The 18,297-nt window shown below is 47.3% G+C and overlaps 2 protein-coding genes across 2 annotated transcripts in view; one reads left to right on the plus strand and one right to left on the minus strand.

Annotated features, from left to right (window-relative positions):
* The window catches only part of IFT52 (intraflagellar transport 52), a 106,515-nt gene extending 94,704 nt beyond the window's left edge, over positions 1-11,811 (plus strand). Inside the window, exon 14 of the mRNA XM_075349839.1 lies at positions 11,605-11,811. Within this exon, the coding sequence (XP_075205954.1) occupies positions 11,605-11,649 (45 nt within the window). The 3' untranslated portion in view covers positions 11,650-11,811. The remainder of the gene's footprint in view (positions 1-11,604) is intronic.
* Positions 11,812-17,015: 5,204 nt separating this feature from the next.
* Positions 17,016-17,774, minus strand: LOC142312760 (uncharacterized). Its single transcript, XM_075351747.1, has one exon. It carries the CDS (start codon positions 17,721-17,723, stop codon positions 17,016-17,018), a length of 708 nt encoding a protein of 235 aa, XP_075207862.1. The 5' UTR covers positions 17,724-17,774.
* Between the last annotated feature and the right edge of the window lie 523 nt (positions 17,775-18,297).

The following is an 18,297-nucleotide window of genomic DNA, read 5'->3' on the forward strand; positions in this document are numbered from 1 at the left end:
TATCCAGAAGCGCCTAGCCAGACTTACACAGGTACGCACGTTCCTGCAGGGGGTTTGTCACATCGTCCCTCCTTACAAGCGGCCGTTAGAACCCTGGGATCTGAACAGGGTGCTGACGGTTCTTCAGAAACCACCATTCGAGCCAATGAGGGATATTTCTCTCTCACGCCTTTCGCAGAAAGTGGTTTTTCTAGTAGCAGTCACTTCACTTCGGAGAGTGTCTGAGCTAGCAGCGCTGTCATGCAAATCCCCTTTCCTGGTGTTTCACCAGGACAAGGTGGTTCTGCGTCCGGTGCCGGAATTTCTCCCTAAGGTGGTATCCCCCTTTCATCTTAATCAGGATATCTCCTTACCTTCTTTTTGTCCTCATCCAGTTCACCAATGTGAAAAGGATTTGCACTTGTTAGATCTGGTGAGAGCACTCAGACTCTACATTTCTCGTACGGCGCCCCTGCGCCGCTCGGATGCACTCTTTGTCCTTGTCGCTGGCCAGCGTAAAGGGTCACAGGCTTCCAAATCAACCCTGGCTCGGTGGATCAAGGAGCCAATTATCGAAGCTTACCGTTCGGCTGGGCTTCCGGTTCCCTCAGGGCTGAAGGCCCATTCTACCAGAGCCGTGGGCGCGTCCTAGGCTTTGAGGCACCAGGCTACGTCTCAGCAGGTGTGTCAGGCGGCTACCTGGTCGAGCCTACACACTTTCACGAAGCACTATCAGGTGCATACCTATGCTTCGGCGGATGCCAGCCTAGGTAGACGAGTCCTTCAGGCGGCGGTTGCCCACCTGTAGGAAGAGGCCGTTTTACGGCTCTCTTACGAGGTATTATTTTACCCACCCAGGGACTGCTTTTGGACGTCCCAATTGTCTGGGTCTCCCAATAGAGCGACAAAGAAGAAGGGAATTTTGTTTACTTACCGTAAATTCCTTTTCTTCTAGCTCTAATTGGGAGACCCAGCACCCGCCCCTGTTTTTTTGTGTACACATGTTGTTCATGTTGAATGGTTTCAGTTCTCCGATATTCCTTCGGATTGAAGTTACTTTAAACCAGTTTATAATTCTTTTTCCTCCTTCTTGCTTTTGCACCAAAACTGAGGAGCCCGTGGGAGCACGGGGGGTGTATAGGCAGAAGGGGAGGGGCTTAACACTTTTGAGTGTAATACTTTGTGCGGCCTCCGGAGGCATAGCCTATACACCCAATTGTCTGGGTCTCCCAATTAGAGCTAGAAGAAAAGGAATTTACGGTAAGTAAACAAAATTCCCTTCTTTTTCTTTAACAATTTGGGTTTTTGCAACAGCTATTTCAGTTTCATATATCTAATAACTGATGGCCTGAGTAATATTTCTGGATTGAAGTCTGGTTTATTGTACTAACAGAAAATGTGCAATCCGCATTTAAACAAAATTTGACCGGTGCAAAAGTATGGGCACCTCAACATAAAAGTGACATTAATATTTTGTAGATCCTCCTTTTGCAAAAATAACAGCCTCTAGTCGCTTCCTGTAGCTTTTAATGAGTTCCTGGATCCTGGATGAAGGTATTTTTGACCATTCTTGTTTACAAAACAATTCCAGTTCAGTTAAGTGTGATGGTCGCATGGACAGCACGCTTCAAATCATCCCACAGATTTTCAATGATATTCAGGTCTGGGGACCGGGATGGCCAGTCCAGAACATTGTAATTGTTCCTCTACATGAATGCCTGAGTAGATTTGGAGCGGTGTTTTGGATCATTGTCTTGCTGAAATATCCATCCCCTGCGTAACTTCAACTTCGTCACTGATTCTTGCACATTATTGTCAAGAATCTGCTGATACTGAGTTGAATCCATGCGACCCTCAACTGTAACAAGATTCCCGGTGCCGGCATTGGCCACACAGCCCCAAAGCATGATGGAACCTCCACCAAATTTTACTGTGGGGAGCAAGTGCTTTTCTTGGAATACCGTGTTTTATTGCCTCCAGCCTTGTGCAACGTGCGCTGTATTGTTGACCGATGCACATTGACACCATCTGCAGCAAGATGATGCTGCAGGTCTTTGGAGGTGGTCTATGGATTATCCTTGACTGTTCTCACCATTCTTGTTCTCTGCCTTTCTGATATTTTTCTTGGCTTGCCACTTCTGGGCTTAAAAAGAACTGTACCTGTGTTCTTCCATTTCCTTACTATGTTCCTCACAGTGGAAACTGACAGTTTAAATCTGAGACAACTTTTTGTATCCTTCCCTTGAACAACTATGTTGAATAATCTTTGTTTTCAGATCATTTGAGAGTTGTTTTGAGGAGCCCATGATGCCACTCTTCATAGGAGATTCAAATAGGAGAACAACTTGCAAGTGGCCACCTTAAATACCTTTTCTCATGATTGGATACACCTGCCTATGAAGTTCAAAGCTCAATGAGGTTACAAAACCAATTTAGTGCTTTAGTAAGTCAGTAAAAAGTAGTTAGGAGTGTTCAAATCAAGAAATTGATAAGGGTGCCCATACTTTTGCATCGGTCAAATTGTGTTTAAATGCGGATTGCACATTTTCTGTTAGTACAATAAACCTTATTTCAATCCAGAAATATTACTCAGTCCATCAGTTATTAGATATATGAAACTGAAATAGCTGTTGCAAAAACCCAATTTGTTATAAAGAAAAAAGGTTAACATTAATAGGGGTGCCCAAACTTTTTCATATGACTGTATAATAAGATAGAGCAAATAAGGAAATGATAAATATACTTACCTTCAAAATAGTGGGGTCTTCTTACTGTAAGGTCTAAGACACACGGCATGAAAATCAGAGTGAGTGGAATGTGATAAAACATCGCATTCCACTCGGACCAATATTACCCTGTGTCAGCACCCATGAGCGATTATTTTCTCAGCCCTAATCGGATCGAGATAACAGTTGCAGCATGCTGCTGGTGCAATGCAATCCACTTTCTCTCGCACCCATTCAAGTCTATGGGGCGAGAGAAACATCGCACTGCACTCGCATTACACCGGTGTACCGCGAGTGCAGCGTGAGAATGGCAATAACCGGCAACGGAGGAGAGAGTGAGATAAATCCTGCCTACCCCTCCTCAGCACTGGCCCTCCCCTCCTCAGCGCTGGTCCGCCCCCCGCATCTGTGGTCTGATTGCACGATCGGACCTCAGTCGCAATAACACTCGCATGACACTCGGCTCCTGCTGTGCTGCCAGCGTGAGCCGAGTGTCATGCGAGGATCGCAGTAGTCCCCGTGTGGCCCCGGCCTAAGAATAAAGAACATGCCATCAGTGTGATTTCAGTCATGAGTCCGAGGTCATAGTCTCGACGTTTTCCCTTTCCAATACGTGGTTCTTCAGGAGACAGAATCCTTTTAGGGGCTGAATCTCCCATTATGTAGAGGAAGTAATATACAGTGATAATTGTTATACTTTATGACTAAAGTATAAGAATTTTAATATGCATGGGTTGCCCACTAACCACAAGTGCGTAATTGGTAAAAGTCTTGGCCATTCTGTCCCACAAATGTAGGTAACAATGTTGTCCTTTCATTACAATACCACCCATGTTCTTGGGACTGTGTGATACTGCGGTTAAGCTTTTTTTTCCAAGTAGAAAGTGTATAAAGTGAAGTATCATACATACTGTACATAGCCACACGGTCAGGAGCAGTGCTGTGTACGATATTGTAGTGCTCCAGTGGGGACCTTGTTCAGTTTTCACTGTACCTCTAAGGATAGGACCTTAATGGTGTTTTCTGGGACTAAGTCAGGCAGTCACACATATACTGTCTCAACTATAATTGTTTGTATTTCAATTTTCAATTTAGATCCATTTATTTTTCTTTATCGTTCCTATGGGAGACCCAGACATTGGGTGTATAGCTTCTGCCTCCAGAGGACACACAAAGTACTACACTAAAAAGTGTAGCTCCTCCCTCTGAGCCTATACACCCCCTGGAGAACCAGATCTAGCCAGTTCATTGCTTTGTGTTCAGGAGGCATACATCCACACATGCATTCTCATCTGATTTTTCATTTTTGGAAAGAGTTTGAAGAAAAGCGGGTCCAAGTCTGGACCCCCGGCATGTCCCTTCTCACCCCACTGTGTCGGCGGTGCTGTTAAGGTTGATTCCAAGGCTGGAGCCTTACATGCCGCGGGAGCCAGCACGGTTCTCCATGCTTTGCAGGAGACCGGTCTCCATCCGCAGCCCTTCAGGATCTTGCTGGACGGAGCACTCATCCCCAGGGACCTGGAACCCTGCGTCTCAGCAAGCTAAGCACCTGAGACGTTTATATTCTGGGGGTCCCTGTACTTTATTATGGTGGGAGAGTGTGCTGAGTGAGTTTTCTGACATTTCCGGCCGGTTCTCTGGCTGTCGCCTGAGAACCGCGCCGATGGTGCCTGCGCGCCGGCCGCACCGCTCAAATTTAGGCCCCGGCTTCGCCGGAGGCCTACTTTCGGTTTCACTGCCCTCGCATGTCATTCATGCAGAGGGACAGTGCGACTCCGCCCAGCGGCCGTTCTACACAGGGGAGAGACACTCCTCACTGGGTACATGTCTCCTCCCCTGTAAGTCTCTTTGGCCCTCCAGATCCCGCTCTGAGTTGGTCCCGCCCCCTCTCCTCGCTCCGGCGCCATTTTATCAGCGTTTTCTCTGCGATCAGCACTGGCTGCAGCACCCCTGCTGAGGTGCTTGGGGGTCCGGGCTTTGGGATCTGGAGGGCACACAACACCGCTCCAGCGGTCTGGTAAGCCACAACCTCTGGTTGTGGGCCTCTGTATATACTCTCTGGGGGTCACTCTGGCAGAGCCCCCACTTCAGCAGCATGTCTCACACGAGGAGCAAGGCTCCAAAGCTATATTCAGTATGCACTGCATGTAAGCTCGTGCTGCCTGATCCGAGCACATATCCACATTGTGATGCCTGCTCTAACCTGACAATGCCTCAGCCTGGAATCGCACCCACAGTGGTCGCTCTGGCTGCTCCGGCTCCTGTGGCTGAACCCCCGGCTTGGGTAGAATCCCTATCTAGGTCAATCTCCCAGTCTTTTGCCGACTCCATGGGACAGCTGTCCCGGACTTTGCTGAACATGCATCAGCCCCCTTCACAGGGTGCCTCTGCTGCTAGGGCTCTCTCAACGGAGCTCACAGAGGATTCTTCATCTGGTCCCAGGCCCCGTCCTCCTAAGAGGAGACGTAGGGCTCCCTCCCCTTCCTCGTCCCGCGGCTCTGTTTCAGAGGCTGACTCATGGGACGAGGAGGATGCCTTTACAGGGGGCTTGGAGGCTCCCTCCATGTGCCCCATTGATCTGTCCGAAAGTGACTCAGATGTTAGTGATTTGATTGCGTCCATTAATTCTGTACTGGACCTCAATCCGCCAGTATCAGAGGAGCAACCCTCTCTGGCAGAAAAGCACCAGTTTACCTTGCCTAAGAGGACAAAGAGTGTGTTCTTTAACCACTCCAGTTTTCAGGCCGCTTTGACCAAGCCTAGGGCCTGTCCTGACAAACGCTTCCCAAAGCGTGGTTCTGATGACCGTTTTCCCTTTCCACCTGAGGTGGTCAAGGAGTGGGCTCATTCACCAAAGGTAGACCCCCCCGGTGTCTAGACTCTCAGCCCGGACCGTGGTATCAGTGGCTGATGGCACCTCTCTTAAGGATTCCACTGACCGCCAGGTTGACCTTCTGGCCAAATCTGTATATGAGGCGGCAGGGGCCTCGTTCTCCCCATCTTTTGCAGCAGTGTGGGCTCTCAAAGCCATCTCTGCTTCTCTAGAGGAGATGCATTCCCTCGCCAGGGAATCTATGCCCGACATGGTTGCCTTAACTTCCCAAGTTTCCGCTTTTTCATCCTATGCCATGTCTGCCATGCTGGAGGCTTCTCACCGCACTGCGGTGGCTTCGGCTAATTCCCTCGCTATCCGCAGGATCTTGTGGCTTCGAGAGTGGAAGGCAGATGCTTCTTCAAAGAAGTACCTTGCTGGGCTCCCTTTTGCTGGGTCCAGGCTATTCGGTGAACAATTGGATGAAATTATTAAGGAAGCTACTGGCGGGAAGAGTACTTCCATGCCACAAACCAAAACCAGGAAACCTGTCCAGGGTAGGAACCAGTCGAGGTTTCGTTCCTTTCGTTCCTCCAACTGGTCGTCCTCTAAGCCCTCGGCCTCGTCCACTAACTCAGCCAAGGACCAAAAATCCAACTGGCGCACAAAGGCGCGTCCACAGAAGACCGCAGGAGCTGCTGCCACTAAGGCAGCCTCCTCTTGACTATCTGTCCGCGCCAGCAACGTCCTTAGTCGGTGGCAGGCTCTCCCACTTTGGCGACGCGTGGTTTCAACACATCTCCGATCAGTGGGTGTGGGATGTCATCTCCCACGGCTACAGGATAGAATTCTCTTCCAGCCCGCCAAACAGATTTTTTCTGTCAACTCCCCCCTGTTCCAAGGCCGCCGCCGCCTTCTCTCAGGCCGTGGCATCCTTGCAGGCCAACGGAGTAATTGTACCGGTTCCCGCCCGGGAACGGTTCAGAGGTTTCTGCTCAAATCTCTTCCTAGTCCCCAAAAAGGACGGTTCCTTCCGGCCCATCCTGGATCTCAAGCTTCTCAACAAGCATGTTCAGGTGCGGCATTTTCGCATGGAATCTCTGCGGTCAGTCATTGCCTCAATGACCCAAGGGGATTTCCTGGCATCCATCGACATCAGAGATGCCTATCTGCATGTGCCAATTGCAGTTTCTCACCAGCGTTGGCTACGTTTTGCAATCGGAGAGGAACATTTCCAATTCGTGGCTTTCCCCTTCGGGTTAGCCACGGCCCCTCGGGTATTCACCAAGGTCATGGCAGCAGTGATTGCGGTTCTGCACCTCCAGGGGTTGGTAGTGATTCCTTACCTGGACGACCTTCTAGTCAAGGCTTCATCCAGCGCAGACTGTCAGTGGAGTGTGTCTCTCACTCTCGCCACTCTAGCCCAATTCGGGTGGCTGGTCAATCTGCCCAAATCCACTCTGACTCCGACCCAGAGGCTCACGTACCTAGGGATGCAGTTCGAGACTCTGCCGGTACTTGTGAAGTTGCCCTTGATCAAACAGCAGTCCCTCCAACTGGCGGTGCGCTCTCTGCTGAGGCCACGCCGTTATTCCATCAGGCACCTGATGCAGGTGCTGGGTCAGATGGTGGCGTCAATGGAGGCTGTTCCCTTTGCCCAGTTCCATCTGCGTCCTCTGCAGCTGGACATTCTCCGCTATTGGGACAAGCGGCCTTCCTCCTTGCACAGGTTAGTGGCTCTGTCGCCACAGACCAGGAGCTCTCTTCAGTGGTGGCTTCGGCCCCTCTCTCTGTCTCAGGGACGCTCCTTCCTGGCTCCGTCCTGGGTGGTCCTCACCACGGATGCCAGTCTATCCGGCTGGGGAGCGGTATGTCTCCACCACCGAGCACAGGGCACTTGGACTCCGTCCGAGTCAGCCCTCTCGATCAATGTGCTGGAAACCAGAGCCGTGCTCCTGGCTCTCCTAGCTTTTCACCACCTATTGGCGGGCAAGCACATCCGAGTCCAGTCAGACAACGCGACAGCGGTTGCCTACATCAATCACCAAGGCGGGACACGCAGCCGCCTGACAATGTTGGAGGTACAACGTATCCTTCAATGGACGGAGGACTCCAAGTCCACCATATCCGCAGTCCACATCCCAAGCGTGGAAAGCTGGGAGGCAGATTATCTCAGCCGTCAAACCGTGGACAGTGGCGAGTGGTCCCTGCATCCGGCAGTGTTTCAGTCAATCTGCCGCAAGTGGGGCACTCCGGACGTGGACCTAATGGCATCCCGTCACAACAACAAGGTTCCGATTTACGTGGCTCGCTCCCACGATCCTCAGGCCTTCGCAGCGGACGCTCTGGTTCAAGACTGGTCCCAGTTTCGTCTGTCCTACGTGTTTCCCCCTCTAGCTCTCTTGCCCAGAGTCCTGTGCAAGATCAGAATGGAGGGCCGTCGGGTCATCCTCATTGCTCCGGACTGGCCCAGGCAAGCTTGGTACCCTGACCTGCTCCATCTGTCCGTAGAGGTGCCGTGGCATCTTCCGGACCGTCCAGACCTTCTCTCACAAGGTCCGTTTTTCCGCCAGAATTCTGCGGCTCTCAGATTGACGGCGTGGCTCTTGAGTCCTGGATCTTGACGGCTTCTGGTATTCCTCCTGAAGTCATATCCACTATGACTCGGGCCCGGAAGTCTTCCTCGGCCAAAATCTATCACAGGACTTGGAAAATTTTCCTGTCCTGGTGTCGTTCTTCCGGCCATGCTCCTTGGCCTTTTTCCTTGCCGACCCTTCTGTCCTTTCTACAGTCCGGTCTGCAGCTAGGACTGTCCCTCAATTCTCTCAAGGGACAAGTCTCGGCTCTATCAGTGCTGTTCCAGCGGCGTATCGCCCGGCTGGCTCAGGTCCGCACCTTCATGCAGGGCGCGTCTCACATCATTCCGCCTTACCGGCGGCCCTTGGATCCCTGGGACCTCAATTTGGTCCTCACTGCCTTGCAGAAACCCCCCTTTGAGCCTCTTAGGGAGGTTTCTTTGTTTCGTCTTTCACAGAAAGTGGTCTTTCTAGTGGCCATAACTTCCCTCAGGAGAGTCTCTGATTTGGCTGCGCTCTCTTCGGAGTCACCTTTTTTGGTTTTTCATCAAGACAAGGTGGTTCTCCGTCCGACTCCGGACTTTCTCCCTAAGGTGGTTTCTCCTTTCCACCTTAACCAGGACATTACCCTGCCTTCCTTTTGTCCGGCTCCTGTTCATCGCTTTGAAAAAGCGTTGCATACTCTGGATCTGGTGCGGGCGCTCCGGATCTGTGTGTCTCGCACCGCTGCTCTTAGGCGGTGCACCTCTCTTTTTGTGCTAACCACAGGTCGGCATAAGGGCCTCTCTGCTTCTAAGCCGACCTTAGCCCGTTGGATTAGGTCGACCATTTCGGATGCCTACCAGTGTTCTCAGGTGCCTCCCCCGCCGGGGATCAAGGCACACTCGACCAGAGCTGTCAGTGCCTCTTGGGCTTTCAGGCACCAGGCTACGGCTCAGCAAGTCTGTCAGGCTGCCACTTGGACTAGCCTGCATACCTTTTCAAAGCACTACCAAGTGCATGCTCATGCTTCGGCAGATGTGAGCTTGGGTAGACGCATCCTTCAGGCGGCTGTCACCCATTTGTGAAGTTAGGCTCTGCCTACTTCTCCGTTTTTCTGTTTATTCCCACCCATGGACTGCTTTGAGACGTCCCAATCTCTGGGTCTCCCATAGGAACGATAAAGAAAAAGAGAATTTTGTTTACTTACCGTAAATTCTTTTTCTTATAGTTCCGTATTGGGAGACCCAGCACCCTCCCTGTTGCCTGTTGGCAGTTTCTTGTTCCGCGTGTTATCACCGGCTGTTATCGTGGACAGAGTCTCCGGTTGTTCCGGTTCTTGCTCTGTTTTTACTTGTGGGTGGCTATTCTCCTTCAGCTTTTGCACTAAACTGGCTAGATCTGGTTCTCCAGGGGGTGTATAGGCTCAGAGGGAGGAGCTACACTTTTTAGTGTAGTACTTTGTGTGTCCTCCGGAGGCAGAAGCTATACACCCAATGTCTGGGTCTCCCAATACGGAACTATAAGAAAAAGAATTTACGGATAAGTAAACAAAATTCTCTTTTTTATTATATTTACAGCAGGTCTTCATTTAGCTTAAAGGGGTTGTCCTCTTTCAGAAAAACTTGTTTCCAGAGTGCATTTTGTTATAGGTTGGTTTGAGACCTAAAATGTATTTTCTAACTATCTATCTTTACCCCGAGCACATTTGTAATTATCTTTATTATACAATTCCTTACACTTCTGCCCTATCTATCTAATCTCGAAAAGTGTTTCTGTTTACTGCACTTCCTAATATGTTTAATTTGAGAGGAGTCAAAAACATGACATCACAGGAGGCTGCAGTCACTCCCCCCAGTGTCTATCACCCCTCCTAGAACAGGACGTCACCAGGGGTCGTGCTGCAGATACTAGTTCCTTGCATCGCTGCCCCGTGAGGATCCTGGATGATGTGTGATGGACGCTGTGATCGTGGTTAGTGAAGTGCCAGCATGTTATTCCTCTCTCTGTGGCCACTTCCATTGCTTGTGTGATGTCTGCTGGGGGCGTTGCTAAATGCAGCGCCGTCCACAGCCTCTAGTGCCACCTTTTAGGGCTCTTTTCCATCTGCGATTTCCTGGTGCGAGTGCGATCCGATAAAACATTTGATTGCACTCGCACCAGTGTTAATCAATGAGGCAGTTTCCGCTGTCCTATTTTTTTCCACACAAATCGGGCTCTCGGTGCAATTGCAGCATGCTGCGTTTTGCACCGAGTCTCGGCTCACGTGTGTAAAATTGCACTGCACTTGCATGTTATCCGAGTGCAGTGCGGTGCATAGACAGACAGCGGAAGAGATGGGGAGAAAGTGTTCCCTCCTTCATCTCCGTAGCTGTGATGTGATCTCAAGATTGCATCACAGTCGCATGACCCTCGGCTGACACCGAAGCAGGGTGTCATTAGCATATCGCTTCCAATGCTCTCGCATCAGAAGCTATGCACAAGTAGAAAATAGCCCTTAAGCTAAGCGTCATCAGAGGTTGGGGCTAGAGGTAGTTACTGACACCAGCGCTGATGATACTTCTTTTGAGGGTGGTGCTAGAGGCTGTGGGCGGCACTGGTGTCACTCAATGCATCCATCACCGACCTCAGCTGATGTTCTTCACACAAACAATAGAAGTGACTGCAGAGGAGTAACATGCTGACGCTGCACTAACCCTGGCGTCCAGGAATTAAGGACATCCTCAGATGGCTGGCGATGCAAGAAACTAGTAAGTATATTTTATTTTTATATTTTATACTTTATTTTTATATAGCGCTAACATATTCCGCAGCGCTTCACATACATCAGGAACGCTGTCCCCATTGGGGCTCACAATCTAAATTCCCTATCTGTATGTCTTTGGAGTGTGGGAGGAAACCGGAGTACCCGGAAGTATCTGAAACACTGCCTCCAAAGACGGCCATTTCCAAGAGGGGTGATGGACACTGTGTGGCGTGACTGCAGCCCCAGCCTCCTGTGATGTCACGTTTGAGACTCCTCTCAAATGAAACGTCACAGGAAGTACAGTAAAAATAAAAAAAAAAAAACATACACCTTCAAGAATTAGATAGATGGGAGACAAGTGTAGGGATTTGTATAATAAAGATAATTACAATAGTGGTTAGGGGGTAAAGATGGTAAGAAAAACATTTTAAATAAAAAAAAAAAAAAAATTAGACAACGCTTTGGCTGTCAAGACCTGAGGATGACTAGTTCAACAGCTCTGATTGGGTTATTCAGTCTAGATGTGCAGTGCCACTGATTGCCCACTGCACTGTCATGACATAATGTCCGCTCCACAGCCAATGCCAGACATCAGATCAGCAGCGGAAACTCAGTGCTGGACCCAGGGATGGTGAGTAGGGCGCAGGTTTTTTGTTTTTTTTTTTTAATAACAAACTGCACGTCCACCACGATTTTCCGAAAGTAGACAACCCCTTTAAACTCATGATTGTCATATATTTATTGTCAATGGTTTAATTGATATTTTTTTATGTCACTTTGTTTCAGGAGCATGACATGGATACTAGTGAAACTGGTTTCCAGAGCAGCTAAGATTCAGCAGACAACCCTTCCACCAGCTGACTTCCCAAAAAACAACTGATCAGTTCATATTTATTCATTTTTTTTTTATAATTTTGTATTCCGTTGTGTGTAGTATAGATTTGTAAATATGCCATTTGTATGAGGAACTTACAGATTAAATAGCTTTCTATACACATGTCTCTCATACATTACAGCCTGGGTTTGGCTGGAATATAGCGCTAAAGCTGAAGGTGTTTTGGTACACTGCCGCTGTACTCTGCGTACTTGTCATAATGTATTAGGGCTAGTCTGGGACTATCCGTACTGTAGTAATGTGCCAGGAATCACAGTGGTAAAATTCCTCCAGCACATTATGTTCTCATGCAAATTATCCATCCTCATTGCTTGCTGACCTCTTCTGTGCTGGTCCATCTGTTATGCGGTCAGATCTCAGGGAACACAAGCGTAGTTGGATTTTTCTTCTTCCATTATAACAATGGAAATTTTTCACCTAGAGAGGATTTAGATGTAGTCTGGTGCAATGTATTCAACAACAGAAACAATTCTGTCTAATAATTAATTAATGTATAGAGCACCAGGGAAGCCTGAAAAGTTAAAAAGGTCATTAAATTGTAAAGAAGCACATATTACCCAGAGGACATTACATAGTCAGTGTCTAGACCAGTAATTATTTATAGCAGACAATCCAGTGTTTTCAGTTCCCATTTAAATGAATGCTATAGAGATACTGGGCTGGATATGGAAAGTATTGTCTGCGTCCTGCTATAAGGGCCGCTTTACACACTGCGATATCGTTTGATATCGCTAGCGTGCGTACCCGCCCCCATCGGTTGTGCGACACGGGCAAATCGCTGCCCGTGGTGCACAACATCGCTCGGACTCATCACACTACTTACTTGCATAGCGACGTCGCTCTGGCCGGCGAACCGCCTCCTTTATAAGGGGGCAGTTCGTTCGGCGTCACAGCGACATCACTAAGCGGCCACCCAATCAAAGCAGAGGGGCGGAGATGAGCGGGACGAACATCCCGCCCACCTCCTTCCTTATTGCTGGCGGGACGCAGGTAAGGTGAGGTTCCTCAGGTGTCACACGTAGCGATGTGTGCTGCCGCAGGAACAACGAACTACATCGTTACTGCAGCAGCAACGATAATTGAGCTGGGGGGGGGGGGGGGGGGGATGTCACAGATTAGAGATTTTGAACGTTTTTGCGACAATTCAAAATCGGTAATAGGTGTCACACGCAACGACATCGCTAACGCGGCCGGATGTGCATCACAAATTCTGTGACCCCCAACGAGATCGCTTTAGCTATGTCATAGCGTGTAAAGCGGCCTTTAGTATTCTGGGCTGTAAGAAATACAAACAAACAATCTTTAAATTAATCATTCAGTGGATAGGTAACAAAGTTTGAAAATATTGCCCTTGATATTCTAAAATTCAGTAAAACATTGTATCTTAGTTTATGAACCCCAGATTGATATACTAAACTGTGTCTGACAAAGTACATGCACAAGGACAGGGGGGGGGGGGAATACCAATCATATTCCTTGTCAAAATTGTGTCAGACTCTGGGCAGGAACTTTTTTCAGAATGAAATGACTGTTCAAACCAAGCACAGTTATTCAGCTCACCTTCCCACCTACTTGTTTCACGCCCCCTTCTTCCTTGATTGACAAAAGGTTTACAGAAAGCAAACAAGGAAAAAGGGGAAGCGATCATATAGTCCAAAATGTAATAGTTTTATTAATAGAAAAGGTGACAGGGGGGAGAAAACGGATTACATCACTGCAAACGCTAGGTACAAATGCATCTAACATAGGGATGGAAATATCAGACCGCATCCATCAGTCAATAATTGACAGGACAAAAACATTGCCTGGAAAAACGCTAATTATGCTGTATTTCTAACATACTCAGAGATGGAATAAATCCTTAATATAAAAAGGTATACTTTATGCGTGGAGTCCAGCCATGGGGCACAAGAATAATACGCATAATATCAGTTATTAATCCATGCAGAAAGGACACCTGATAGGTCTGTTAATAGAAAACGTGCACACCAATTGCAGCAAAGACAAAATAGCCAATTTCCATTAAACACATAATATGCCAGCAATAGACACTGGGAATTCACAAAGTACCATCCATATACTATTAATCGGTGTCAATACTGAATGAAAGGCAGTAAATGGAAAAAGTGCAGAAGGGACATATGTCAAGGGCTGCAAAAAGGTGGTCACGTGTGCAAGAAAACCGCATGACTGCAGCGGAACAGAATCAGAGTAATAATCCCATCAAGACAAGAACAACGTTACCTAGATATTGGTAAATACGCCCGATGCACATTTTGGTGTAAACCTTCGTCAGGAACGTGGTTTACTAAATCAGAAAGTGAATTGCCTCCAGCTCTTCTCATTTCCATAGAATGTTATAAACACCAAGTATCATAGCTCAGTACTTCTTAATTTGTCTTAATTCATGGATTGAAATCTGTATTTAGTGATGAATCCAGGAGCATAAAGCTTCTCTCATAAAGAATGTTAGTATACATGAAAATGAGAAATCCTATTTATGAAAATTACACCTTATTCCCTAGCAAGGTTTAACAAAGCTTTACATACCAAGCACAAGAACACTAGTCACAGATCATGCCCCAGAAGCGCCATCTTTCATCACCACTAAACTTCAGTCCACAACTGCTTCTTCTGACCCTCTTAAAAAGGAAGAGTCAGTCATTAAAGGGAAGGTGCTGTCAATGTATTTTTTTTCACAACTGAAATACAAATTATTAATGTCTTGTTTAATAATTTTTAATGGAGTCAAGTATGAAAAAACAAAAGTTTATGTTCCACTTTTAAAGATATGGGGAGTAGCTGCTGAAAAGAAAGTGTACAACTAGCCATTAGCCTGGATTACAAAAAAAAAACAAAAAAAAAAAAAAAACACCCCTGGCACTACTCAAAAGTGGACAACAGGCAGGGAATCCAGCACAAAAGCAGTCAGATTCACAGTGGTGTTCAGCAAAAGTGGCCTTGGGTGCAGGGAGACAAGGTTCTTCAGCACAGAAGAAAATCCACAGTGAAAATCTTCCAGTGAGTAAAGTTTCTTTTTTTTTTTCTTTCAATTGTAACATTAAAACTCACCTTTCAAATGGAGGCCAAGGCAGGAATGTGGTAGGGGGTAACGACAAAATGCAGATTTGGTCAGACGACTGTTTCACACACCTGCACTTCTAAAAGGTCTGAGCCCTGAGAAGCTAAACAGTCCATGGTTTAAAAAACCCCACAGCATTTTGTCCACCCCTAAAACCCCCAATCCTGCCATTTTGTTGAAGGGAATCTGTCACCACTTTTTTGACCTATAAGCTGCAGCCACCACCAGGCTCTTGTATACATCATTCTAACTTGCTGTATATAAGAGCCCAGGCCGGGGGTATAACAAACACTTTATAATACTTACCTAACAGTAAGGGCAGATCAAAGTGTGCCTGCTCAGGACCTGAATGCCGGCGAGTGTGTATGTCGTCGGACCAGTCGTGCACCACGGCTAGAGAAGATGGGGGGGGGGGGGGCACAAAGATGGCCAAAAGAGGCTGCGCTAGCACCGGACAATGGAGACGCCCATAAGGCCCACAGCACAACCATTAGGCAACTACTAAAGTGTTTGTTTTATGTTATACCCCCGGCCTGGGCTCTTATATACAGCATGTTAGAATGCTGTATATAAGAGCCTGGTGGTGGTGGCCGCAGCTTATAGCCCCCCCAAAAAAAAAAAAAAAAAGTGGTGACAGGTTCCCTTTAATGATTGCAAAGTGATCGTGAACTGTGGAAAGAGTCACTGAGGACTGCTGGCACAGATCTCTGTAACACACACACACACACACACACTGTTTCAGAAGCTACTCCTGTCACCCCTGATAGGGAGGAGCTGCCAGTGATCACAGCTAATGTATTCACGCCATTCCTGGACCTCCTCCACTCCTGGCAGCATCTCCAGTCAGGGTTGATGCTAGAATGTACAGGTTCCTTCCAAGTCCAGACTGCAGCCCGTACAATGTAACAGACTCACTAATGAAACCACCTGGAAGGAATCCAGGGGGAAAGTGGAACGCACAGCATACGCTGTGGGCTCCACAAACGATGGCAGCAGTTGTCTACCAGAGCTGTGTTCTGGAAAGACCATTGGCGAGTGTTCAGGTCACAGCAAGAAGTAGCTACAATGCAGGAGATTGGGCTCTCACCCTGTTTTCTCTTATGCAAAAGGTCTGTCATATTGGAGATCAGCAACTGTTACACAGCAACTCCAAGATGGGAGGCCCCAGTAAAAATTGATTAAAAAAAAAAAAAAAACCACAACCACAAAAAAAAAAAAAAAACACCTTCCCTTTAACTGTAGTTTTGAATCCTCATATCAAAGCTACACTTGGAGAATTTGCTGCTGTCAGAGCCAGGAATGGCCGTTACATGACCGAGAGTATATGATCTACATACACAGAATTTGGCTGGAGGGGCACAGCAATACACGTGTTTAGGAAGGCCATAGCCCTCTAGTTGGATTCTGGCTGGGAGTATGCACATCGCTCCTGGCAGCAGTGAATCTTCCTAGTGCATAATGTATGCAAGGTGAGGATGCACAAATAGTTAGTGACTTGATACTTGTCAATTTAGGCCAGACAACCCCTTTAGAGATTGTTGTTGCACATCATGTACTACCAGATTAGGTGTTCACATGATCAAGCTAAGGCCCGTTTCACACATCCGTCATGTCGCCAGATTCGGCACACTCTACAGTAACAGTACAATGGCATCGTGACAACCTCCAGTCACATGCTGTCATGTGACTGAAGCTTGCTGTGATGCCATTGTACAGTATTTATACTGTACTGCAGTGTGCCGGATCCGGCAAAATGCCGGATGTGTGAAACGGGCCTAAAAGCAGGAGTAAGGGAGGTCTGGAAGCAAAACAAATGCTCAATGCAACCTGGGCATGGCCAAGTAGATTAGTGCATATCCTACTTCCTTGATTGAGAGGAGCCAGAAAAATGACAAATTGTCAAATCTAGTGCGTGCGCATGCGTGTGTCCCTCAGACATCTCTGCCACACCCAGAGTGCACCAAGTGCCTGAGTTTTATCATTGTGTAGAGATTACACCTTATCTAGTGGTATAAATTCCTTTGAGCTTCACAGAAGATATACATTAATATCTTACTATATTATACTTTATTATTGTATCCACATTGAATTACACAAACCATGATCAGGACAACATTAAGCAGTTGTAATTTTCAGTCCATATAAAAAGCATAACTTAATTTCAAACTACCATTAAAATGTAATAAATGCACCAAGGGTCTTTCTGAGTTTGCCAGCAGCTTAGGGTACACCTGCTATTTTGCCAGTTTCAGGAGACAAAGCAGGTATCTGAGAGCAGCGTGGGGGGCCAACACTTGTAACTTGAGACTCTGAAGTACTCATTTGACGATGGTAACGGAAAGGTTGTAGGAAAGGACGCCCAGTGTCTTTGTGCTTGACATTTGCCCACTGAGCAAACTGTGCAGAAGCAGAAAGAAGTGATTCAGAGTCATTTGCACACCTTAAGTCAGGGATGGAGCCATCTAAAGGAGTATGCTCTTCTAGTCCAGAATTGATTTCAGAGATCTCCCACATAGGTGGTGCTTGTTTCTGCTGTATAACGGCATTGAGAATTACTTCTGCATCTTGCAGTTTTGAGAGAGCCATATCTACTCCAAGAGGGTCCAAGCTCTCATCATTCTTACACGGTGTAGACACTTTATCTCCATAGAAGACTCCTACAATTGAGTTATTAAATTGGTTAACAGGTTCAGATGTTATGGATGACTGTTCAAACACTTGGCTGTCAGGATTCAGTGGAAATCTGTAGACAGCTGGTCCAGTGTCTTCTGCACTCAACCATAATTTCTCTCCACTTGCCTGATGTGTAGCATCTGATGATTTGCTAAAGCTTGGGGATCCACCAGACTTTGTTCTGTGGTCCAAGTGATCACATATTGGGTAGGGTGAGGAATTACCCCGTACTGATGCAACAAATCCCAAGTCCATAAGCTCAGTCAATGTGAGATTGGAGTGATTTAGGAGGAAACTTGCACCACTGTTATCCAGCCCAGAAAACATCTTCTGTTTTGTAGTGACCTGAAATATAAAGTGATAAGGTTACAAGTCAGGGTCCACATTTGCAGGCTAAGGACTTATTCACACAAGCAGATTAAGTACTTTTTCATAGAAAAAGTGCTGTGTGTGAACTGGAGCTCATAATATGGAGGCTCACCTGGGAGCATTGTGCTTAGCAGGCACAACTCTGAACACTTTTTGGAAGTGGGTCCTAGCTGTAAAACTGACTGCACATCCCATGCTGGGGATTTAAATTGAGATGATTAGTTATGTGCTGTTACGGGACCAGGAATTATGGTCATTATGATTTAAAGACTAATTTTCCTAGAATTTTGTTTTAAATTACTACCATCATTCTGTGACAGCACCCAACAAATTGTCTCAACTAACTCCTTTGTGAGAGTCCTACGTCATGCACACTAGCCAGCATTGTGGGCCCACGCAGGCGCACAATACTTTGATCTGCCCTGCTCAGGGTAGATCAAAGTGCACCTGCACAGACCCT

This window comes from Anomaloglossus baeobatrachus, chromosome 5 (assembly GCF_048569485.1).
Source record: "Anomaloglossus baeobatrachus isolate aAnoBae1 chromosome 5, aAnoBae1.hap1, whole genome shotgun sequence".
NCBI classification, from domain to species: Eukaryota; Metazoa; Chordata; class Amphibia; order Anura; family Aromobatidae; genus Anomaloglossus; species Anomaloglossus baeobatrachus.

What these genes read in the sequence shown, in the direction of transcription:
- LOC142312760 (XM_075351747.1), bottom strand. Translation starts at nt 17,723, where the DNA reads ATGGACTTGGGATTTGTTGCATCAGTACGGGGTAATTCCTCACCCTAC.